The sequence below is a fragment of the Arvicanthis niloticus genome, chromosome X (genome assembly GCF_011762505.2).
Source record: "Arvicanthis niloticus isolate mArvNil1 chromosome X, mArvNil1.pat.X, whole genome shotgun sequence".
In the NCBI taxonomy this organism is placed as follows: Eukaryota; Metazoa; Chordata; class Mammalia; order Rodentia; family Muridae; genus Arvicanthis; species Arvicanthis niloticus.
Window position 1 is genome coordinate 29,191,347 of NC_047679.1, and position 26,247 is coordinate 29,217,593.

Below are 26,247 nucleotides of genomic sequence, written 5' to 3' on the forward strand. Positions count from 1 at the left end.
GGTTCAGCTGGCACGGTAGCAAGGAGGTAGAGTCTAGATTCAGGCTGTGCTAGAGGCAGAGACTGGGCAGAGCGTGCCAAAAGCAGATGGGCCATCATTCCTAGTCTCTCTGTTAGCCTTTTCTCTGCCAAGTTACCATTGAGGAAAAGCACTCTTTGCTGCCAGGGAGAACACTCCGCCAGCCGGGGCTTTGTTGTTAGTACGAGTTATAGTAGGGGGGGGGGATGGGGGTGGGGGTGGGGGGGAAAGAACTGACATTTACAGAGCTGTGGCTGCACCATGGACATCAACTTACAAAGTAAACCGATCAGCCGGCACTCACATTGTACCAACCAGGAAACTGAGGCCTATAGGGCAAATGCCAGAGTCTTGGAACTAATCACCAGCCAGACTGACATTCAATTCCCACTTTACCAGTTGGATCCTCAGTCCAGCACTGTGACTGTGGTTGATGGAGCTCAAAGATCTGTTCTCTTGTTTTCTTTGCTGATTATATTACATACTCTGGGACTCGTGCCTTCTTCTGTTTCCCTTCTTCTCTTACCTCTCACGAGCCACCACTGCCCATAACAGTGGCTTCAGGATACTTCTTAGATCTATAGTTCTTTCGCCATTTTCTATCTGATGGGCTCAGGCTAGCCCACTGCAACTAACAAGTATGCTTTTAGTCCCTCACATAGTCTAGGTCACCACACTCCTTGATCAAATTAGTTCAAGTGGAATTTCCTGAAGGAGTGAAATACACAGCCTGACAACTCCAGGGAACTGAAATAGGCTAATGGAACAGAGCAGTGCAGATCAGAAACTTGAAAAGCCACTATCCGCCACTAGGTGTCACTGTAGAGACATCTTTGGGATGTCAGAGAGCAGGACACTGAAGTTATGCCTATGGTCATCAGAAAACTAAACAATAAAACTGGCCTGAATCCAATTTCAGTAAACAGAATCCTTTGAAAAGGAAGACTGCCTTGGCTTTGTGTGTAATTAAAATTGATCGGTTTTATAGGATCATGTTTTGCTTACTGTATCAGATTTTCAAGAAAATCCGTAAGGCAAACACTCAAATCTATGAGGAGAAAAATTCCATCCAACCTTTGATTTCTTTGTGCTGATGACTGCGTCAAATGACTACTGTTTTGTGCTTCTGGACATTAAGATGTTGCTAATGTTCCAAGAAAACAATCCGACTTGACAGTTTTCTTAGTAGAAGAAGATGGAATTTTAAAGTCGCCATTTATTTCTAGGAAGATCTGAGTGCACATAGGATGCTTCCTCTTCAAAGCTGCATGCAGTAGCTAAACAATGGTTTTTTTTTTTTTTATGATGGGACTCTCACCCAGGGCGTTGCACACGCTAAGGCAATTGTTCTTCCACTGAGACACACTTCTGCTTGCTGCCCGCTTTTCTCCTTGGTCTCTCTGTCTCTACCCTCTAATCCCTGTGTGTGTATATCTTTCCACGTCTCTTTCTTGAGATGGAGAATATTCATTCACTATGTTATCCAGGCTCAAATTCCTCAAATCAAGTGATTCCTCCTCCTCCTTCAATCTCCCGAGCAGGTGGACTGTGGGTGCTTGCCACCATACAGTGTTTGCTTTGTTTCTCAGAAACAAGTAACTTAAATCAGCTTTACCATTCCCTGGGCACTGAGTGAAATTAAAATGCTTTAGAGTATAAATTTTCTCTAGAGCATGAATCCGAGTCAACTTTTCTCTAAGAGATAATGTAAGTATAAAATAAAAAGTCTATATTTTTTTCTAGTTTTGAATATAAAAGACAAGGGCTATGAGCACAGAGTGCAGCATATAATGTAGTCTGTCTAGATACACCACAGCTTTTTAAGTTGATCAGGTGACAGGGGTGTCTGAGGGCCTTTTTTTTTTATAACAAATATGACAGGATGAAGGATGCTGACTATAAGAGAAACTGCAAAATAAACACCTGAATGCACAACTCAGAGACTCTACAACATGTCTTAGGAATTTCGATGACTACAGTAATCACTGTCACTAAAGAATAACACACATCCATACCCATTGTCTGTTTATCTATCTTGCTTGGTTTCTAACCCATTGTTAGTACACCCATGGAAGGGCAGGGACACTTCACCCTGGCTGGTCACTCACTTGGGATATGGTAACAGTCTTGGAAGTCTTCTTTGACACGTCTATTCCTCTGTGCGCAAGCGAAATGTGTTCCTCTTTATCTTCTTCGGGACTTGGGGAGTCAAAGATATCGGGGCTTGAAAGGGAAGACTGGATAAAGCCAAAAGAAAATGCCTTTGTCAGAATCATACCTTAGCTGACACAGCTTTGTTTATGTGATGCTGTTAGCTTCTCAAAGCATGCATCACTCCTACTTGATCTGTCTCTATAACCCTGTGAGGCAGAAAGTATGCCGTTATCTTCTTATAACAGATAACCATATGGCTACCTAGCAGCAGGACTTGGACCAAGCCACAAGAAGCTAAACTAGGAGCTGCCCCTGATGCCCATCAATCACTTTAACCATGTAACCATCTGTTGTATAGCTTTTCCTAGTCTCTCTATTCTCCAACATTCGTTACTGTGTACCTTACACAGAACTGATAATGCAGGCTCAATGATGACATGGGATAAGTGGTCCCAGCTCTTTTGGGGATAGCAGTGTATTAGGAAATAACCCATGGCCAATAGGGGACTGCTTTGTATTCTCCTCTCCTTCACTTTCCTCTGTATCCTTCCTACTTCTTGACTCTATACATGGTACACAATGGAGTGCCTCAAAGGATACATCTGAGAGGGGGCCATTTCTAGAGGCAGGGGACCAAGAGTAAAGAGCATAGCCTTGCCCACTAGCATAAGCTCTCCCTTCTCCTTTGGCATTTGCTACTATTACTATTGCTACTAATCTCTGCCCTCATTACTGTGCACAGTAAACACCCATTCTGGTGTGTATTTGCTAAGGTATATTTATTTACAGAAAGGCAGTACTATTGGGTAAAATATGGTTCGACACCCCTGCCCTTTCTGCCTCACTGTGAAATCACTGTAAAGATCCAAAAACTAAATGAATGGGGAGCAATTAACCAGAATTCTCTTGGTCACAAGTAATTCCTTTGCTACAATGTCTCAAGTTTAGAACAAAACAAATGAAATCAAGAGTCCCTGTTGCAAGGATTTTTTTTTAAAAAAAATAAAGTCTTCTAGAAATACATTGGAGCAAGATCAAATTCAGCTTTGCTTTCTAACCTAAGGTAGATAAATGGTTCTTTTTAGAATTACCATTTGAAAATGAAAAATTATGCTCACAAATATTTTTTCTTCCTTTCATCCTGAAACTTTTAAAAAAAATGGGGGGAAGGTTTGAGGAGGATTTTTAATTCAAGGTTTTGCCTCAAGAGGTCTTATTTGTTAATCTTCACTTAATCTGAAAATCCAATTACCAAAAGAATGGCCTCCCACACCAAGTGTTCTTATTAATCTATCTAGTTTTATCTACTCAACCACTATGCAATACATCGATCCTTTCAGGATTCCAAAAGCTTCCTTATAAAGCTCATACAACCCATGTTGCATGAGCTTGTTCTTTGGGGTTTATAAACATAGCCATATCCAATTAGAAAGAAAGAACCCAGGCCAGGGAACCATAACTACTGTTTCTTCAATTATTCCCCCACTAGCCTTTGAGGAATATGTCCTTATCCGAGAATCCCATTTGCTATGAAACCCCCACAGGTGCTACTTTTAAGAGTGAACAAGAAATTCTGGGTGTACATCCAAATGGAGATGGATAAGAATGAGAGACAACCCCCCCCACCCTGCTCATTAGACATCATGAAATCACCAAGGCATTTTTAAAATCCAAATAAAAAATCATTCTCCAAGATATCAGGCTTTAAGTCATCAAAATAAGCTTCTTGAAGGCTTCTCATTACCATGCATATCCTTGGCACCTGGCACAGTACCTTGTCCCCAGGAGATAGATGTCTATGAACATATGATGACCAAGAAAGTAAAAAACTATGTAGCCTAAAAGTAGGGTGAAGATGACCTACCATTACTTGGTCTCAAAAATAATACCCAAATCTCTCAACACAGAATATATGAACAAAAGGGGAATAATTTGAACCACTTAATATTTAATTCTGGAAAGACACAAGGTTCTTTATACCTTAAAAGAGTTATGAAAACTAGGAAGGAAAACAAAAATGATGAAGGATTTATAGAGAAGACACAAGTGGCAGAATTGAATAATAGGAATGCAAACATGCCAAGAAGCAATTGGATGGGTTGGGTGTGTATATGAATGTTGGGGTGGATAGAATGAGCACAGGAGAAATAAAAGGCAAGTTGCCACAGAATTCTAAAAGACTTTAAGGACACCACTTCATGTCTTTATCTCAAAAAAAAAAATGTATCAATACAAAGTTAGGTGTGGTTCACACAAGGAAGAAAAATAGGACAATTCAAGCCATGCTTCCAGACTCAGTATATAGGAGAGAAGCGCTCAAAGGAAGTGGCATCCCACCCTCCAGATGATGAAAGCACAGGTGAGATTAGTGATGAGGTGAAAAGAGAAGCAACCAAAGAAACTTGCAAATGGTGTATCTTGAGGGAGCTAATAAGGCCTTAGAACCGAAAAGGACAAGGCAACATGACAGACAGACAGACTGATAGATGATCAGTAGACAGATGAACACATATACACTGCTCGTGGAGAGTAAACAATCTTGTGGAGGGAAAGTCTGCAACTCAGGGCAACAGCAAAACAATGCACTTCCCAATGGCCCACACTGGGAAACCTTACACTTAATAACATTAAGCTTTGTTGTTTTTTCTTTCTCTACACACATTCACATCAGTACAGTTTATAACAAAGACTTGGAATCATTATCAGAACCCAATAATTTTACAATCACTAGATACACTCTCATACACTCACAATGTAGAGTAGCAGGCAGTCATTGAACGTGTCAAGAATTGGAAATGATTGGGGAGAATGGTGTGTGTATGCAGTTTAAATGTGTGGGTGGAGGCACAAAGTATATTGCATGATCCCAGTTTTGAACAAAAAAAAAATCAAAGTTTTGAAAAAGCAAAGGATATACAACAAGAGATGGCAGTGGTTCTTAGTTCTTGTGGCAAGACTACAGAAAATTTACTTTCTTCCTTCTGTATCACATTGCTCAAGTTTGGTACAATGAATATAGCAGGTTTGTAATAAAAAGTTATTTAAAACTACCCAAATGAAAACAACCATCTAGCCGGGCAGTGGTGGTGCACGCCTTTAATCCCAGCACTTGGGAGGCAGAGGCAGGGGGATTTCTGAGTTCGAGGCCAGCCTGGTCTACAGAGTGAGTTCCAGGACAGCCAAGGCTAACAGAAACCCTGTCTCGAAAAACCAAAAAAAAAAAAAAAAAAAAAAAAAAAAAAAAAAAAAAAAAAGACTCCTAACAGAAAACAACCATCTGTGGGTTATCACTGAGTGTTCTCAGTGGTCTCTCCTATAAACCATGTATTTTATAAGGGTAAATACAACCTTGTGGAGGTCTGCATGGGTTTCTCTGTAGGCATGTTGATAATGGGGTTGGGGAGATGTAGGCCACTTATATAGAGAGATGGGGGTATCACAGTGCATAATGGCAGATCTTCATTGAGAAAAGCTTTGTCTTTTCAATAGACCAAATAAGCCCCAGTCTCTTTTTCTACATTTTGCTTACCAATTTCATTTCAGGTTCAAACAATAACTGGCTTAGAAAGCAACAGAGGGAAAGTGGGAAACAGGGAGCACCACCTTGCTGGCAGAAACACAAAGAACAACAGAAAGCAATACTGCATGACTCAAAAAGATTTTCCAAGTGATTTTTAGCTGGCAGTTTAGTTAGGATGGCCTCCCTCCTTCCCCTCTTCTGGGGTGTCTCCCATCATCTGCTTGCAGAAGAGTCCTTAGCCAGAGTCTCCAGTCCTTTTTGCCTTTCAGCTGTAGAGAAGTAAAAAGACACTTACAGATGTGAGCGACTGAGATGGAGGTCGTCTCCCCGTAGCTTTTGGTCTGCTTGTGGTTGGGTGGCTGAGTTTCTCAGTAGATGATATCACAGAGTCAAAACCTTCTAGGTCTAAAACAAAATGAAACAGGTTTTTAAAAAGAAAATAAGAAGGATAAAGGGCTCTTATAGTATTTTATACACGCTTCTTTCCCTTAATAAGCATCCTGTCAATCTAGAGTATGCTTTGTCTTTTATGAAGGCCATTAATACCCTTGGGTCATTCAATAAAGGACTCGAATGGAACACAATAACCATTTTCTCTCAAGCTTAGCAAGCAAAAGAAAAACAGCTCTTGCCTTTCTCCCTTCAACAATCACATTCATAAACCTTTCAAAAGCTACAGAACAGGAATTAGAGGAGGATCCATCTTTCTTTCACAAATCTAACCATTTTAGCAGACAGACCAGTCGAAGTCTCAACACAAAAGACAGTTATCACAGGTATAACAGTCACAGTGATATGAATGCTGGTTGTTGTTGATTCTAAAAGACAAGATGTCAGAGCTGCCTCATCTGTTTGGACCACAATGGTCAGGCCATCATTTGCCTGTTAGACAAAGCTCCTAGGCAAGGGGATCGGGCTCAGATAACTCACTGAGTCCAACTCTGTTCTGTTTCCAGAATCATCATTCAGTGGTGACATTATCTTCAACAGTCATCTATCTGTCCATCCATCCATTCATTTCATATTTAAACATCTCAAATATATCAAATTTTAAAAAAAGTAAGTTATGGCCTTTGCAGCACTGAGCAGCACCAAGCAGCACCGAGCAGCACCGAGCAGCACCGAGCCTCGCAGCACTGGGGGTTATTGACATGTACCATCACCCTGAATACCTGTTATTGAACAACTACTCTGTGCCACACAGGGTAAAAGTTGCTAAGATGACACCAGCAAATGTGCTTATTTCATAGTGATAGACGATCAGATAAACAGAAAGTCGCATGTGTCCTCATGTGTCCTCATGTGTCAGGAGGAAAGCCTCTGCCTTTACTTTGACAGTAGGTAAATGATCAGGGCAAAGGGTTCTGGTATTTTATAGCCTTCTGGGATTTCCAAACCAAGTGCAATAGAAATGAAAGGCTCAGAGGAATGAGCAGTGGGAAGGAACCACTAATGCCATTATTGCCATGATAAGAGCCAACACCTTCAGGATCATAAAAGGAGAACTTCTCAGAGCAGCTTTGAGGCCAGTCAGGAGCTCGTCAGCATCTAGCACCTGAGAGGCGTTCATAAAAGGTCTTACTTCTTCAGCTGACTCAGCAAGGAACCAGGAGGATCCTGGGCTGGGGGAGGGCACAGATGCACACTGTTGGGACACACTTGTCCAGAGCTGGCTGGCTGGGCTGGCCCCGCTCAGGAGCCTTCCCTTTAAATAATCCGATTGTCTTAACAGGCTCCTCTCTGGGCTCTACCACAGGACTTAATTCTATGAAGTATGTGTTGTCTGAAATAGAAATTCCCTATTACACTGCTGGATTGATGTGAAAAAAGCCATTATGTGACATTAACATATGAAATCATCTTTTTAAAATCAGTTTTTCTCCAGATACAAAAGTAATACATGTTTCACACTGATTTTTATGTGAAACTGTAAGAAAAGAAACAAGAAAGTCAATGATAATCTCACCACATTGAGACAACCACTGTTAGTATTTCAGTATATTTTCCTCCAGGCTTTTTGAAAATAAGACATTATAACTCATGTTATATATCATATTGTACTCTGCTTATTTCACTTAACCTTGGATGTCATGTCTCTAAAAATTCTTCATACTCTATATAATCTTTGGTGGCACTGCAATTCCTCATTTATTCTATTCCCTACTGTTGGATAATTCATCTTCAAATCATTCCCCCCTCCTATTTGTTGCTATTACAGAAAAACTCCAAACAGTCCTAGCATGCACCCAATGTGCAATGCTTTCAGCAGGTTAGCCAAGCAGATGCTGGGCTGCTCTGAAAAAAAAGGCAAGGGGGCCTCAGACAGGATGGCTTGCTGGTAGGGGTGAGAGCTTGCTGGGGAGGGCAGAAGGTACAATGAAGGACAGAGGAAGCCTCAGGGAGCAGACAGAGCAAGGAAACAAAACAGTGGAGCAGATGCTGAGTGGAGAGCAAGGAGAGAGAGTGGAAGAGAAGGCTGTTGAAAGTTCCAAGGAACAAGCCATTGCCAAGGGCCCTGGTTGGGAGCTCCCAGGACTGAGCTGCCCGATGTGTATCAGCACCCTGTCCAGGAAACCAAAACGAGCTCTGGAGGCAAAATCTGAGCAGGGTGAAGTGATTAAAGAACAACTAAAGGCTAATTGACTCCAGTTCTCTGCCGGGTAGCTGGAGCTGATTCCTGTAGGCAATTGTTTTATCAGAAGTGGGGAGCGGGGAGAAGAGGAAAGAGAGACCAGAGAAGGATGTAGAGAGAGAATGGTGGGGAGAGGGGAAGGGGGGGGGGACACAGATGCACATGGAGGCCAAGCTGATGTTCCTCTTGTACTTTATTTCTTGAGACAGGGTCTCTTGCTAAACTTGGAGATCACAGATGCAGCTAGTCTGGCAGGCTAACTGAGGCTCCTGTTTCTACCTCCCATGCTGGGCTGTTCCAGGGGATTCCCTGGGAGTACACAGCTTGCCAAGGCAAATTGTACGGAGTAAATGCCATCAGTAAAGTGGCTACTCTAGCACCTGGTGAAGGAGTGTTAGCCTGACAAGCAAAAGCTACAGAGATGTTGAAGCTCTTGCCAAAAGCATTTGGTTACAGGCTCAAATAGTTGACAACAGATCAGACAGACACCCTTAGGGCTAGAAACAGGTGGAGGTGCAGTGATGCAGCATGCAGAATGGAATAGGAGAGGGGTGCTGGAACTATAGCCGAAGATGGGCCACCTTGGGACATGGCATACAGAAACAACTAAGTTCGCACGGGGAAATGTCTATTTTTATTGCAGGTGCTTGAGGCCATGCTAGATAGTTCACGTAAAGAAAGTAACTCATCCCTTCATAGATGGAGGGACCAGAGACAGTCAATAGGCCCTCACCCAAGATTCCAGCTCTGCCCTCATGCACCTCCCAGCCCACTGTATGGGATTCTGCCCTAATAACATATGACCTCATATCTGAAGTATGTACAGAGCAAAAGATTAATTAAGGAGGGCTCCCTCTACATAATTGTAGAGGGTGAAATATTTTGGCGGCCCAGCTTCTGTAGGCTCATCCACGCTCCTATAAGCAACCTCTCACCTAAACTGTATAAGGCCAACAAACCCATTGGTCCCAAGTTGGACATTATCAGAATCATACTCCACTCTGCCTTTGGTGCCCTATCTGAGGGAGGGCACATTTTTTTTTTTCATGTTTCCCAGGGAAAAGTTCATGTAACAGGTTCTAATGTTCTTAAAATGACTTGGAAGCATGGTGTCCACTGCCTGCATTTGGACTGTGAGACATAGGAAAGCAGGACTACCTCATTCCTGGGGGGGGGAGACATGTTTGATATTCTGTTGAGCTAAGGAGGAACAAATGAATGAATTAACTATCTCAAGGAAGATTCCTAATCTAGAGGTAGCTCTTAGTGGGATGCAGTGTGGCAGCTGCAGGGCAGAAGGCAGCGTTCCGTGCCATGGCAGCAGGGAAGCAGCTTGGCCGGCTCCCTTAGCTCTATTGGCTGAGGTTTGTACTAAAAAGACCTAGGCACGTTGGAGCCTAGCCACACTCAGCAAGCATCTCCATGACAGATGGCCAAGAAGTCTGCCTCGTTTATGTCACTCATCAGTAAGAGGAGGGTCAGAGTCCCTCATGGGGAGCCACTTTTAGCCTCTTAATGCACATTTCAGCCAAGTTTAATTTTCTACAGTTTTAGCTTATAAAGAACATTCTTGTGAATATTAATTGAACCAAACTGCCACAAAGAAAGCTATCCCAAAGATGAGGTTACTTGCTGCAAAGAGAATCTCAGGTTTATCTTGGTGTGTTCCCACAGACTGAAAATTGCCACATACTTCTGCTTTCAGATGGGGAAGGGGACACACTCTTCAATATTGTCACGTAAATTCTCAGTGGCCTAGGGTATGCTCCTCATGACTGTGGCCATGGTATCTGTGATTAAGGAAGAATTTCCATGACTAACTCATTGTGGTGTGAAGAAAATGTCCCAATTTTCGTGGCGGTTTTGAAGTGAATCAAGCTGAAACTTGATATGTGCTTTCTCAGCCTAGCTGGGAAAGTTTTCCTCCTAATGAAAAAGGTTTTAAATGCCCATAAGCTAGTCCAAAACGATTAAGCTGGCTAGCACTAAGGTTGGGATTTTTTTTTCTTTTTTAAGTTTCATAAGGGTAAGAGGCTCTTGGCTTTTGAGACAACTGGAAGAGGAACCCTCTGTGGACATACTCGGGTGATTCATATTGGACATGATGGAGTCAGCTTGGCAAGGGCTGAGCCTTTTGTGGCACCAGAAACTGCCCATTTTCCATGAACTTCAGTCATGCCCTATTTAGCTCAATTAGAACATGTAGCCTCGTTTTCCATGGATGAGAGGAATGGTCCCAGTGACCACAGGTGACCTAAAAGCACATCCACTGAAAAACAGGAAAAAGAGTCAGAAGTTGGAGGCAGGTCAGTTGTCACTGACAGAGCTATGCAGCCCATACATGGGTTCTGTTTATTCACTACTGCTGCTGCCCAAGTTGCTCCCCACTTGATAATGGAAGTCTGCTAAGGTTTATAGTGGTCATGTCACCATCTCCTGGTATCTCTAGAAACCATCCTAGCTGCATATCCCCCATTAAGGTTGCTGGGACTCTGGCCTGGAATCCTGGTAAGTGCATCTTTTACTTTAAGTCCTCTGCCATTCCACATATTGACACCAGAGAGAAATGTACAAAAGCCCTCAGATTATCTGCCTGGCTCCTCCTCCTGTGTTGTGGAGACTCAATACCAATGACTTGGTCCCTTTTTAATTGGTCAAACTGCACCTCAAGGTCTGGGTTACACGCTCTCTCCCGCTTATACATTACTCCCATCTCAGTATTTAGCACCCTGCATTGACTTTCCATGTTGACTTACTGTGGCTTTTATCCGTTTTCCCTGGCCTAACATCATTCCCGGCTTGTGGATGAGTGTTCAATAAATTGTTGTTTAACAGACTGACAAACAACCTTGATAGCCGTGTTTTCTAGAGAGAAAAGGAGACGGTAGAGGAAAGACAGAAAGCAAGGAAGAAAGGGATGAGGAAGGGGAGGGGACAGGGATGGAGAACAGGAATGAATTATTTGAGCAATCAGCTTCACAGGGTTATTCTCCCATAATGATAGCTTGTGGATTATACCACACAGGTGGAATTTTGTTTTCATATGCTATTAATGAAGGTATAGGATTAGAGGACAGGGATCTAAGAGCAAGACTGGCAGTCTAAACTCCCTTCCTTGGTTTTACAAGACTTAGATGGGAAAATGCCAAGCCCACAGGACTGCAGATGCTTTCTCTGCAATGAAATATCATAAAACATGGTGGGCAGAAGCAAATCTCACCCCACATATGAGCCATTTGATGGCTGTAAAAAAAATCTGTGCAAATTACAAACAGGGGCCAATTTTAGAGCTCAAATAAACACCTGTGGCAGCTGAGCCACCAATGGAAAAATGAGCAGCGATTAGCATCTGCATCTCCAGAATCCATAAGGATAGAACAGATTAGCTGCTTTGTTTGCATTTATAATCCAGGTGTGAGACTCACATGACACAGCTGCCAAGAGGATACATGTTTTAAATCTGTTTACCACTATTCCACCAACTTCTTGTTTCATGCACAAATCCATTTGCTCCTCAGGCCATGCATCCCTTCAGATATGTGTATGCAAAATGAAAGCCAGAGTCAGTCTCTCCCAATCTATGAACCCACAACCAGTAGGTAGAAAGTGGGGTTGCTTCAAGCCAAATAAAGACTACATAGAGTCTGAGAGCTGAGTGACACCTCCTCCCTGCTTGCTCTCACATACATCTTCGGCTCAATGGCTTCTGTGAATGTAGCAAAGGTTATGACAGAAGTCTGTTTGCTGTAAAAGATGTCTTTGTGCCCCCAAATTTATAATGTTGAGGATGAGAGGGTCTCTATACATAGCAAAGACAGAGACACTTAAGGCACTAGGCTGGATGTAGACTAGGAATACCCTGCCTATAGACGAGATGTGATAGAAATACCCAGAGAGGAATTCTGGGTCTATTTATAAGTCCAATATGGCAAAGTAGGCACTGTGAATCTTTTCCAAGCTTAGGGGTGAAAATGACTGAATACTGTATACATGTATGAAATTCACAAATAAATAAGGAAAACCAGTGCCAGACTAAAAACAACAATAAAAAACTAATCTGACTTTAGGTTGAAGGTTTTATGGGTGGGTTGGTGTCCTTATCCCTCTACTGGGATTCCTTATCCTGCTTGGCTAGAGGAAGTGGCCACTTCAAGCTCCATATCCCCCACAAGAAGGAGAGGGTGGGATGGTGGGAACAGCTGTGTGAGAGGGGACAGTGAGTAGGAGGCTTCCATCAGGATATAAAGTGAATAAATAAATAAATTAATGAGGAAAAAACTAATCATAATTAACTAGATGGGTTGCCAGAGCCAGATGTGCCCTGTCAGGGGTGGACAGGTGGAATGAGTACCTTGCTTCTAAAGTGAGCCAATGACAGTAAAGATCTGTAAATGGAACCAGTTAGTTAATAACACTTTAAAGGACCAAGTGGAACACCATCATTGGTCTACTTCTTGTAGGACTCAAAGATGGCTTTTGAAACGAGTACCAGGTCAGGCTGACCTGGTTTATTTCACAACACCCTATGCTATGAGCTGGAAGGGGAGGCACTTGGGAAAGGCCCAGAGTGAGGCAGGGAAAGGGCCAGGCCTAGATGCTCTTTAGAATTGAGCACATCTTCAGAAGCACCAGGCAGCAATGAAAATGCTTAAGTGTGGGCTAAAGGGGAAACTGAGCAGATGTAGGCAGTACAGCCTCTTTTGCTTGTGGAATAAAACGTCTGACACTCACTCCAACCTCTTTTTTTTTTTTTTTTTTTTTTTTTTTGGCACACATTGAGAAGTATGGAGTGTTTCTCAAATACCCATGATAGCAATTTCTATTTGATCTTGACTCATGACCCTAAATAGGCGCCAGAGTAGCATACATATACATGTGTACCTCATATTGTCTCACATACTATTTAACTGAGTGAAAACCACAATTTCACCTGCCAATCTTTGGCTTGGATAATATCAAACATATCCACGGTCCCGAAGGCTGTCTGAAGGTCACTGCTAAGGTGTCAAGATGAGCAAGCTGTGCCTCTCAGATGAAAGTTCTCACATCTGAGCAACTAACCCTGAGAGAGCTGGCAGGTGTGGTTCAACGTTCACACATAACTCTCAGCCAGGAGACTACCTAGAAGTCGCCAAATGTCAGTCATAGAGTTGACTATGGCAGGACACTATATCCCAATGATATATGCGGAAATTTCTTGAAGACCTGAAATAATATAATGACTAATAACTGGCTCTGCAGTTCTGAAGGAATCTTAAAGTGAACATATACAATAGGAAGTCTTTAGTAGATAGGGGACTGAAAGGTCAATGGTTCAAAGCCAGATGATCTAAGTCTTTTCTCGGACTCTGCCTACAAAAGCTTTAAAAAATTATTTCTTATAGGAAAAGGTAGATATTGCAAAATGAGGCAAGAATTTAATCACTTATTAACCAAAGATACAAAAAAGAATTGTCTTAATGGTCGCTTTATGTTTATTAAGTTGCTTTATGTATGCCTTGCAAGTTTTACTATAGAGATTTAGAATCTGGTACTGATTAAATTTGATGTTTGTTTTATTGGGTATTTTAGACATTAGTGAGTAAATCAACAAACAATAATATCCAATCTCAAAAATAATGTTTTCTCGCTATGTAAAAACAAGGTGTAACTTGTATCACTTTTTCTAGGGCACATAAATTGTCACAACCCCGAGAGAGAAAGAGAGAACACACAGGAGTGCTCTTTCTGTCTCTGTCTCTCTGTCTTTGTATCTTTCTCTCTCCCTCCCTCCCTCCCTCCACACTTACCATCTGTCTTCTTCTCTCTCTTCCCTTGTAACTACATTACTGGTTGATGTTTAAATACATTTTTCCCAATATTTATTTATTTTTTTGTGTATAGAATCATCGGCTTCCAAAAGCTCTGAAATTGCTTAAAAAATATATTTTTGTGGAGATTCTCAGGAAAATTGGGAATCTCTAAGAAATGCAAGGCTCCATTTGAGGTGTGTGTGTGGGGGGGCTGCATCTTCAGTCCAGTTCCCAGTTTCCCTATCAGCTTCTTGAGCTGACCTCTGTGATACTGATAGGTAAGATGGAGTCATTCCTGGTCATTTATGTGGCTGTCCTATATAATGTAGGATATTCTTTGTCATTCCTGGCCTTTACTCACTACAAATAAGTACTGCTTCCACTCCTGTAACATGACAAAAATGTCCCCAGACACCACTACCACCTGTCCTTTGGAGAGCACAGTTTTGATCATTGGTATAGAACAGTTTCATGGAAATTTGGGCTCCCAGCTGCTTCTTCCTAGCCAGCTAGTTAACTTTGCCCAAAAACACTTGGCCATCTTTATTCACTATTTCTTTGCTCTGAAACCACATAATCACCATATTGTTCCTCAGGGATGTTGATGAGAAAAATATGTAAGACAGGTGGTAGGCACCCAGCACCTGCCAGCTCCTTCTCTCCTCCTGCTTGCTTGCTCCCACTGCAGTAATTTCAACACTAGGTAGAAGGGAGAACAAGGAAGGAAGGGTCTACCCTCCATCTGTACTGGAGGAATGAGCATAGCAACGTGTTTATACACATATAGTGCTATATTTCCCTAGAGGCAACTACCTGCAACTGCACCTCAGACAGGAAATGAGGGACAGTAAGGACATGCTTTATTTCATGTGAAAAATGTGCAGATTTCACAGCCTGAGAGGATGACTTCCCCACCCCCCAAACCCCGTACAGGGTTTTAGGGAGACTTTAAGAAAGCTCAAAAACATAGTTCTATGTATAACAGATTGTTGGTATTGTTCTACATAGTCGGTTATTTTGAAAATGGAAAAGGGACAGTTCTAACACCATACTTATACGTGAGTAGTATATATGTGTTTTTGTACATATGTCTGTGTTCATGTGTGTGCATGTGCACATGTGTGTGGAGGCCAGAGGATGATCTTGAAATCTTCGGTACTGTTCCTAAGGATCTGCCTAGCTTTTGATGTTTCAGAGACAGGGACTCTTACTGGCCTGGAACTCACTGAAAAGACTAGAGTGGTCAGCCAGCAAACCAGGGGGATCCATCCCTCTGTCTTTACCTCCCCTGTGCTGAAATTATAATCACACAGCACCACATTTTAAAAACCTGGGTCCTTCAGATTAATCTCAGGTCCTATAACTTAAAAACAAACCGCTGAGATTTTAATGCAAATCAATTCACTCTTCTTTTTAACAGCTTTACTGAAATATAAATTATAAACCAAAAAGCCATCCATTTTAATTACACAACACTAATTTGTAGTGAATTTACAGAGCTATATATTACCATGATTGAGTTTTCAAGCATTTCTAACTGATCCCCAGATTGAATGGCTCTTGACAGTATTCCTAACACATAGGAAAGTATTTTTCCATTCCCTGGTCCAAAGGAAGCATAGTCATCAGGCATCCATGAGAGAGTCATCCAGGAACAATCTGAGGATAAGTTGAAGTTAGCCTTCCAATCCTTTTAATCAAGTCTGCTGACTTGAAAGTCCACAACTCTTGGCCCTCAAATTGACTACAATGTGATGTGTTTGGTGGGTCAGACTCAAGACTGAGAGGAAAATGCCACCTTCCTTAAGTGAAGGGGGTAGTGGTGGCATAAAGAAGTGACAACCAGAAGCTTAAGCGGACTTGAACAGAATGGAACAAAAACAAAGATGCCAAGCAACTGGGAAGGAATGAATTATAATTGCTCTAAGTCAATTCACTGAAGCTCCGTGGCATAGTTCACAGGCTGCTTCCCATCTGGAGGTCCATTGCTATGTGCTTCAGAAGGAAAAGAACTGAAAAATCTCCTGATTGTATTGAAGTGTAACAATAAATCTCACCATGCAGTGGGAGCTACAATATAAGGAATAATAAAAGTAAATGTTATGGCACTTAACTTCATGGCCTATAATCTCCCATTCAATCAGAACAGAGATTCTTCCATCACTAAGAGAGAACTGGACAATTTAATTTTCATTTCTATTCATGCACAAGCCTGTGTTGGAGTGCTTCCATATTTTCTATTATGCTATTTGAAAAAATGGCTGCATAGTTTGATACAAACAATATCTCAATCTGACATCAACAGCTTAGTTTTGGACCAATTGATTTCATTCTAAATTATCGTTGGCTGGCAGATGCTGAGAGCTGCCCACACAAGATCTGAAAAAGCCATGTTCTCTAATTTAATATTATAATAATTTTAAATTACAGCTTTATTAAGAGGAAACAGATTTATTTATAGTGAACACTGATGGTTTCTAATGATGTTCGGGGCTGCATTATGCTATTCAATGCAGCCCACATTCGGACAGCTTCAATTGTTTGACTCACTAACAAAAAACATTCTGGTACAAATAATGTCCTTCTTGGTTCAAAGAAATGGACTCCTACAAAAGCAGTTCCAAAGAGAGAGAGAGAGATCCACTCTGTTTTCTCCTTGACCAATCCACCTGCAAAGGGCATTTCTTCTTTGGGTATAAAGACATTCTGCTTAAAAAACTGCTTGTCCCTTGGCTTCTGTAAAGTGGTAAGATCCTTTTTTTCCTCCTTGAATGTGGATTTTGTCAGGGTATGGTCTTCACCCCTAGCAACACCTCACCCTTTTTAAATCTCTTTGTGGTGTGTCAGGGTGGTATGTGTCTGTACTGTGTGCATGCACATGCATACATGCGTGAGTGTTTAGGTGGGTGCACACATTGCATGACATGGTGCATATAGAAAGGTTAGAGGACAACCCTGGGTGCTGGTCCACACCGTCATTGTCTACTTTGAGGCACGGTCCCTTAAAAGTCTGTGCATACAAATGCAGCTTCAACATCAGGAGATTTCCCTGTCTTTGCCTCCCATCTTGCTGAAGGAGCACAAGGATTACAGATGCTTGCTACTATGTCCACTATGTGGGTTCAGTCAGGTCCTCTTTACCCAGGGACATTTCTCAAGTACCTTCTTTAAAATTTTTTTGATTTTTTATGACAAATTTTGATTTTATCTTCCTAGCCCAGAAGACTCCTCTAAACAAACAATATTAATATAAACATTTCTATCTTTTTGCCAACCACCAAGGATTTTGACATAATTCTGCAAGACAAGGTAAGGAAGTTGATTGAGTTGATAATGAAGCAAGGGAAGCCACCCAGGCCAGAAACATCAGCTCCAGAACTCAGGCTTGTAGCTACCAATCCTACGTTTCCCTCCCTAGCAGTGCTTATGTGAAACTCAACCTTTACCTCCAATTCCTGCCTATCTCTAAATCCTTGAACCTCCACTCTGACTCCATCCAGGACTGACATGGGGCATCTGGACAAATTTCAAAGTCAATGTGCTTAACGAAACCCATTCAACTTATTGACATCTAGCTTTCCTTTATCTGATTGGTCCCATCAAGCTCTTCAGCATTTAGTATACTAATCCGAAGTTTGATACATTGCTTCAGTGTCCCTATCAATGGCTTCTGCTGTCTCTAGAATAAATTACAAATCCACCCCCTCCTTAAACCCAGTTTGATCCCTACTTATATTTCCAAGTCAATTCCTCTACTCAGCACAAACATCCTACTACAGTCAGGCTGATCTATCTAAGCCTTCAGCACTTCCCCATGTGATTCCCCTGCCTGCCCCCACCTCTGCCTAAGCAAAGCCAAGATACAGATAACTGTGCTCGTTTATAGAGCTTGTCCCAGCCTGCTGCCACAAAGGAACATCCTGATCAGTATTATGTTCTACTACTTAGTTGTTATACCTGTAGGGTCATCTCTTTTGTTATCCAGTATCTTATAAATCCACAGAAGCAGACGTGTGTAGTAAGGGTGTTTGGGTAGTGAATATTCCAGTATTTCCTGGTTGACAACATAGCTTCCCAGCAGCATTTCTTAAAAGTCAAAGAATCTACACTTTAGGTTATTAAAGTTGATACTCTTCTGGGATTAATGTCTTCTCAGCAAAATGAAAGAAAACCCCTCAGCGCCATTTCTCTGGGTTTCCAAATACAACTGGGACTTAGTTCCCATACTATGAAAAGCACTTGAAAAAATTCTTCTCCTATCCATGCCACCAATATTTCTCAACTGCTTGGTCAGATTAGAAAACATGCTAGTCATACTTCTGCAATAGCCATCCTAGACAACTTCAGAGCCAGTGAAAGCAACGCTCAAAGGCCAGTGCTCTTGGAAAAGCCAGATTCTTAGCATTATGTATTCCAGAGAAAGAAAAACTCCTTATCTTCCTGTGTAAAGTCCCATGCAAGACCTTTACCAGTATTCTACCAGTTGTTCTGGCTAACAACACAGACTGAATACCAAGGCACAGTGGGAGAACCATAATTTAGTCTAGCCTTTGAATCAGTATTCACTACGCTGCTCTTTCCTGCTCTTTTACCCAATGAAAACTCAGAGCTAGCCAGTTTTAACTGTTGGGTTATACTTCATGACAGATTCTCAAAGGCTGAATAAGGATAGAAACCAACTTCTGGAAACAGCAAATGTATTTTTGGTATTTACAGTCACAACCAAGTATCCTACACACGAGGCCTCCTAAGGTCAGGCCAGATACTTCAGGTCAGCAGTTTTCAAAGATGTGATCCTATTAGCAGATTCATAAAAAGACAAAAACAAAAACCCACTATCCAACCTTGGGGGTCACATCAGGCAGGCCGGGAGATTGCTCATGGCAGGCATTCTGCTGCTCTTGTAAGGCCTGCCAACTGTTGGGCATTTGTTTCTAAATTAGGTGGCCAAAACAGATGATTATGAAAATCTATCTTCTATGTCAAATCAATCCCACTAATAACTGCCAGATGTTGGGAGTGAGTGGATTGGAGGAAGGTGGGTGTGGCTAGAAATGAGCAACATGGCCTGACATGGTAGCCTGTAATCCTCGAATTTGGGATTGTGAGTTTGTATTGTGAGTTTGAGACAATAATATTACATTACTAATATATTATTAGTATTATATTATTATAATGAGGTCTAGGCTACCCCAGTGTGATGGTTAGTTGTAATTATCAATGGGAAAAAGTCTAGAATCTCCCGAGGAGGGTGTCACAGTGAGGGTTTGTTTAGGTCAGGTTGTCTTATGGGCAAATCTATGGGAGATTATCTTGATTACACTGAGGTGGCAAAAGTCACCCATTGTAGATGGCACCCATTCCTATGCAGGAGATCCTGAACTGTATTATAGTGGAAAGCACAAGCTACATTTACTCTCTTTGCTCTTATTAGTATATATAAGTGGCTGCTTCAAGCTCCTTGCTGCCTTGATTTCCTCATAATGATGGACTGTAGCCTGGCATTGTGACCTAGCCTTGTGACCCTTCTCCCCTAAGCTGCTTTTTTTGGCCAGGGTATTTTACCATAGCAAGTGGAAAGGAAAACTAGGATGCTGGGGCTCTATAAAGAGACCCAGCCTAAACAGCAAAGCAAAACAAAGCAAAAACCCAAAGGGCTGAAACAAAACAAAGAAAACAAAACAAAAACAAAGACAAAGGAAAGAAAAAGAAATAGGCAACATGAAGAATCCTGGTAGTGACAGAGATATTATGAATCCTGACTATGTTAGCAGATACACACAAAATAAAATTGCAGAGAGACTTACACATATATGAATACCAGTAAAACTCGGTGAAGTTGTATAAGACTAGTGAGATGCAATACATCAATGTCCATATAGCACTATAATTTTGATAGATGTGACAATGGGATGTGCAGGAGAAAAATATGTATCATTTCTAAATTCTGGCTGTGAATCTGTAATGAACTCACAATCAAACATTAATTAAAATAAGGGCAATTTCAAAATGTACCCCTCTAAAGTAGAATGCAGGAGAATGCTACCTTATGACAATATGAACAAAAAAAGACACTGTACTTAAAAAAAATCTGGACTTGAGACTTAGCATCCCAAAAGGGTTATTACCCAGATCAGACTTCCAGCCACCTCAAATCCATCCAGATACACCCCCCCCCAAAGGACCTTTGACTTTTGTTTACTCAGAGTGACTTTAACACCCCCTACCCCCATTTATCACACAGTGTTGGTTTGACCTTGGGAAGGCAAGTCCCTCCTGTTTTGTGGTAAGTGGCAATTACCATACATAAGAAGCTCATTTTAATTTAAAGTCAAAGTACTCAGTGCCACTTCTACAGTGAACCCTGACATTGTGCATTTGCACACTTTTGAGGCTAGAAAACATGAACTAAGTGTCTGTGCTTACTCCTGCAACAACTTTCATTCATCACTGCTCTTCACTAGCACTTGTAAGGAATTTTGCTAAGGCCAGGGAGGCTAAAAACCAGGTACTTCGTTTTCAGGTAGAAATCAAAATCATTTACTTTCCTTGTCAAACAGTGACACTTAAAACCCAGCAGAGGCCGAGAGCCTAGCATTTCAGTGGCCACAATAGAGCCCATCACATTGCTTGAAGAGGCAAGGCAGGCCCTGCAGTTCTTTCCTAACAATGCAAAGAGAAGCAGAACAAGTTAAGTCTTCACTCACCAATATCATTGCTGCGGTCTGAGTGGTCCTTATCCAGGATGCCAGAGAGTGTGTTGCCTGCCAAGTCAATCTTTGAGTTGTCAGCCCTACATTAAAAACACAAGTCCAGACATTTAATAATCAGTGTGTGTCCTTCTCATTCTGTCCACTTTCTTGCTGCTCACACATTAAGGAGGGGAGAATGGCACTGTCGCCTGTGCAGGGAGCCAAAGGGAGGTGCTGAGACCCAATGAGCTGTCCAGCCACATGGGCTGTGGTATAAACTGGCCAGCAGACTGGATGTCCCTCTGTTCTGCACACATTTTCTAAGATGGCTATTTTAATAATGACCCTTTGCCAATGTACTTCTAGCCACAAACCCTCCCGCTGTCTCCACAGGATGCAACACAGGCCTGTTCCTGCCCCATGGCCAAATAAGCACTGGCAAACGGGCTGCTTCCCTTTTAAGGAACACAGAATTTAGCCAATGCTTCTTGTCAAAGGTCAGCTACTTTTAACCTTGAGAAAAAGGTTCTCTGGCCTTGGGGCTGAGGTATCAGCCAGGTTGTTGACAGGCACAAGGTGTCAAGTTGAAATCTGGCAGCCCGAAGGCTGGCACTGGGGCACAAGTCTATAAAATTAGATAGCTTCTGGGTGGTCATGCCCCGCCCAAACACTATGCCCATTATGACATGAGTGACTGTGAGAATATGGGCTGGAAAAAGCCCACACATGGGATGCGGATAAGTCTCCAAGCTAAGGAAAGGTTTCTTTGTATACCAGCCTAAGATTCCTCTGTATTCCCCACAAAAGGCAGTGTTTAGGTTCTGTTAGGGAGATGAGTCCTAAATAAGATTTTTCAAGGGCTGATCCTCACCATGACATGAGAGAGCTGAACAGTTGTTCCTATCAAAGCAATGGAAGCAGTTCATGTCACAGCTTTTGAAAGTCACCATGGCCTAAAGTCAAACTATACCAGGAACACATTTATTCTCCCAAACATCTACCTGATGCCTACTCTGCTAGGAGTATGGGGAGAGCTAAAGTGGGAAAGAACTACTCTGGAAAGGCTGATGATGTGAATGGGATAGACATACAGATCACTGCAGGTCCACAAGGCATGGTAACTATATGCCATAGTCCTGAGTAGGGCAGGGAATTCTACAGGGTACACAGACAAATTTATAAATACAAGCTGCTCTGCTGATTTGGCATTGCTAATATATGTTTAGAGCTATACTCTTGGGATTGGCTAACTTATGGGGGGGGGGGCTCATCCCTGAAGAAGACAGATTCACCTTCTCCCAGCAACCCTCAACTGCCAGTAGCTCTTATTCTAGGAGTGAAACCCTGTGCGAATCCCCCCCACACCCACACACATGGGCATACCAGCAGGTCTGCGGAGACAGTCTCATGGATGGGGGTCTGGTTTTCTTTCGGAAAGGAAGCATTTGGTCCAACTCTCACATGCTCCTCACCAGAGGGCAGACAGCTGAGAACTACTGGTATCAGGTTCCCTCTTCTGCTGTGTCTTTATTAAGGGTAACGTGTCATAATGCTACATGTCATAAAGTCTGCTCTAGAATGTGCACTGTGGGACTTGCTGGAACATTGAGAGCTAGGTTAGACCAGAAGTCCAGGAAGAACATGACCTACTGTAGAGCTTAGAAGGGGAAATATCTTCACATATAAATAAAGGGGGCCTTTATTTATCTCGCCCAACATCCTAAGGCTTTGCCATCCCCAAGCCAGGGTTCATCTTAGATTCCCTTTCTATATCCTCTGACAACCAAAACTCAGGGTCCTCAAGGCCACTGCCTTAGGTAGATACCAAGCCATTTGGTGTGGTAGGATGGAGGGGATTTATTTTCAAAACTTCTGATTATCAGGACCTCAGCATCTACTCTTGAAAGTATAGTCAACTTTCCACGAGTTCTGCACACACAGATTCAACTAACTGTGAACTTTGTAGCACAACAATAAAACCCCAATGATCAGTTAGGCATTTCTCAAAAGGATATACACATGGCCAGTAGGTACACAGAAAACTGCTCAACATCACTTATAATTAGGATAATGCCCACAACTGCCATGTTGTGTCACCTTACACTAGTTAGAATTGCTAGTACCCAAAAGAAAACAATTAACTGGCAATGGTACTACATACCTATAATTTCATTACCTTGGAGGTGGAGGCAGGAGGATTACAAGTCTGCGACCAGCCCTGGATACATAATGGAAGTAGGGGGATTAAAACATTTTAGTACAAGAGGGTGACTGGGAGGGGGGACAGTGAGCAGGATATAAAGTGAATAAGTAAAATAATAAAATAAAAATATAAAAATTTATTGGATCCTGGGCTACAATAGAGACTCCTGCCTCAAGAAAAAAATGGAGCTGGAAAGACAGGTAAAAGACATTTGTAATGATATCGTAGTAATCTGTGTTCAATCCCTGGAAACCATATAAAGGTAGAAAGAAAGACTAAGTCCATAAAGTTGTCCTTTGACCTCCATATACTCACACACGAATAGTTTTTACAGTACAAAAACTAATGCTGATCTCAAAAAGAAAGAAAGAAAGACAGACAGTCAGACAGACAGACAGACAGACAGACAGACAGACAGAAAGAAAGAAAAAGGAAGGAAGGAAGGAAGGAAGGAAGGAAGGAAGGAAGGAAGGAAGAGAAAGGAAGGACAGACAGAACAAAAGAAAAAAGAAAGAGAGAGAAAGGAAGAAAGGAAGGACAGAGGAAAGAAGGAAGGAAGGAAGGAAAGAGAAAACACAGACAGACAGACAGACAGACGGTGATCAGTAAAGTCTGAGGAGAGTACAGAGAAAAGAGAACCAGGAAGATAGTAAATCAAGGGCCACAGATGAACATAGGAATAAATTCTGATGCTTCACAGTATGACTAGAAACTAATTGGTTGTTGACAGCAACTAGTTGAATGTTTCAAAGCAGCTACTAGGGTTTTGAATATTTCCAGTATAAACAAATAATACGTATCTGAGGTGACAGATATGCAAATTATCCTGATAGGACCAACATGTACTATATGTGAGAACTGAAATATCACACTACACCCATAAATATATACAATTAACTATTTTTCAATAAAAATTATGCTGGGGATAACTATTTTTTCAATAAAAAATTATGCTGGGGATATAGAACTGTATACTAGGCAAGTTGAGTTCTTGCCTAGTACATGCAAAGCCCTGAGTTCAATGGATAATACTGCAAGAAATAGAGTTGTATTTTTAAAAAGAAACAAGGAGTGTGAGAGATGGTTATAGGATTGTATTGTTCTTTGCAGAGAACTTAAGTTCAGTTCCCAGCACCCATGCTGGGTGGCTCATAACCACCTATAAAGCAAACACCAGGATTCTGACACCCTCTTCTAGCCACCATCAGCATCTACACTCATATGTATGTGCACAGGCATGTTTGTATATGGGCACACAGATAAAAAATACATTTAAAATAAAAAGAGATGAAAATAGGGAAGAGTTACCTGTTGAACCCAGATTTTTCTTATCTGCATTCCTTAAAGACTACAATATAAGAAGTTTAGCAAGAAGGAAGGCCCAAGTGAAGATGCTTCAATCCCACTTAGAAGGGAGAAGAAAATAATCATGAGAGGCAGAGAGAGGGAAGGGCCTGGGTGGGAGAGGGGAAAGGCGGGGCAGGATTAGGTATGGTGGGGAACAGGAGAGAAGGCCAGAAGGCCAGGAGAATGAATGGAAATCTGCAGCTGCTGGGGGTGGGAGATGGGGGGACCCTCTAGAAAGACCCAGAAACCTGGGATGTGAGAGACTCCCAGGATTCAATGGGGGTGAACTTAGCCAAAATGTCCAACAGTGGAAAGAGGGAACTTGAAGAGTTCATGTCTAATAGACTTGTAAAAGACACTTGTCACGATATCCTAGTTACCTGAGTTCAATCCCTAGAAACCACATAAAGGTAGAAAGACTAACTCCATAAAGTTGTCCTTTGACCTCCACTCACACATGACAGGGCTCCAGTGGAGGGACAGGTTTACCAACCCACAGTCAAAATTTCTGACCCAGAATTGTTCCTATCTAAAATAAATGCAGGGAGGAAAAATGGAGCAGAGACTGAAAGGCTGTCCAGTGACTGGCCCAACTTGGGATCCATCTCATAGTGGGGGGTCGGCACCAAGGCCTGACACTATTATAGAGGCTATGATGTGCTTACAGGCAGGAGCCTGGCATGGCTGTCCTCTGAGAGGCCCTATCAGCAGCTGACTGAGATAGATGCAGATACTTATACCCAAACATTGGACTGAAGTTGGGGACCCCTATGGTTGAATTTGGAGAGGGATTGAAGAAGCTGAAGGGGAGAGCAGCCCCATATGAAGATCAGCTTTCTCAACTAAACCAGACCTCAGGGAGCTCCCAGAGACTGAGCCACCAACCAGGAGCATACACCAGAAGTTCCAAGGCCCCCTGACACATATATAGCAGAGAGCTGCCTGGTCTGGACTCAGTGGGAGAAGATGCACCTAACCCTCAAGAGACTTAGGCCCCAGAAAAGGGGGATTCCTGAGGAGGGGGAGAGGGGAACATCCTCTCAGAGGTAAGGGGGAGGGGGAAATGGGTTGAGGAACTATGGGAGGGGGACCAGGAGGGGAGCAATGGGTGGAATGTAAATAAATAAAATAATTAACTAAAAAAATACAATATAACACCATAGCAAACTGTCTACACCGAAGCATTATTATAAGTAATAATAAAGGCAATTCACAGGACAGATTGTGCCAGTATATTTGAAGAAATCGAGCATACTTGGCTTTTGGTATCCTAAAAGGGAGGCTTCTGAAAGCCATCAAAAGGCAAGATGGTTTGACATTCTTGTGGGTAGCTGAGGAGTACATGAGAGGTGCTGTTGATGAGGAGGAAGTTTGCTTCTGCATTAATCTTGGCTGTTTCAGAACATGTGGTTTCGTGACGTATCTTGATTAATGTCAACCTTGGAGCTGCTGCGTGCTTCATTTGAGTTAACCCTAGAATTTCATCAAATGAGAGCCCATCTTAAGGGACTGGAGATGGCTCCATTGCCCATTATTGTGCTCAGGATATCTTATTTCCTTGTTATTAGATACTCAAACATTTCTTTCTTTTATATATATTTACTTTTCTTTTGGATAAAGCTTTTAGCCTTTTAGTTTATTTTACATATTTGTGGGGAGCATATATGTATGCATTTGAGTGGGTGCATGTGTGTGTATGCATGCATGTGTATACATGTGCCCATAGAGGCTGACGATATTGGGTGTGTTCCTCACTAACTTCCCATTTATTTATTTATCCATTTATTCATTTATGTATTTATTTGGAGATGGGGGTCTCACTATGTAGCCATGAATGGCCTGTAACTCAGAGATATGCTTGGCTCTGCCTCCTGAATGCTAGAATTAAA

General features: G+C 42.0%; 1 protein-coding gene across 8 annotated transcripts in view; it reads right to left on the bottom strand.

The window, feature by feature from the left end:
* Positions 1-26,247, bottom strand: part of Sh3kbp1 (SH3 domain containing kinase binding protein 1) — a 207,222-nt gene that overhangs the window by 9,997 nt on the left and 170,978 nt on the right. For 4 of the 8 annotated variants that reach the window (XM_034485252.2, XM_034485250.2, XM_034485249.2 and 1 more), the window contains 3 exons: positions 20,824-20,909; positions 5,988-6,097; positions 2,127-2,255 (listed from right to left, as the gene is read on the bottom strand). In XM_034485252.2, the coding sequence (XP_034341143.1) occupies positions 2,127-2,255; positions 5,988-6,097; positions 20,824-20,909 (325 nt within the window). Of the gene's footprint in view, positions 1-2,126; positions 2,256-5,987; positions 6,098-20,823; positions 20,910-22,191; positions 22,342-26,247 lie in introns of those variants that run through there. The other 4 variants (XM_034485257.2, XM_034485253.2, XM_034485251.2 and 1 more) reach the window with 2 other exon arrangements.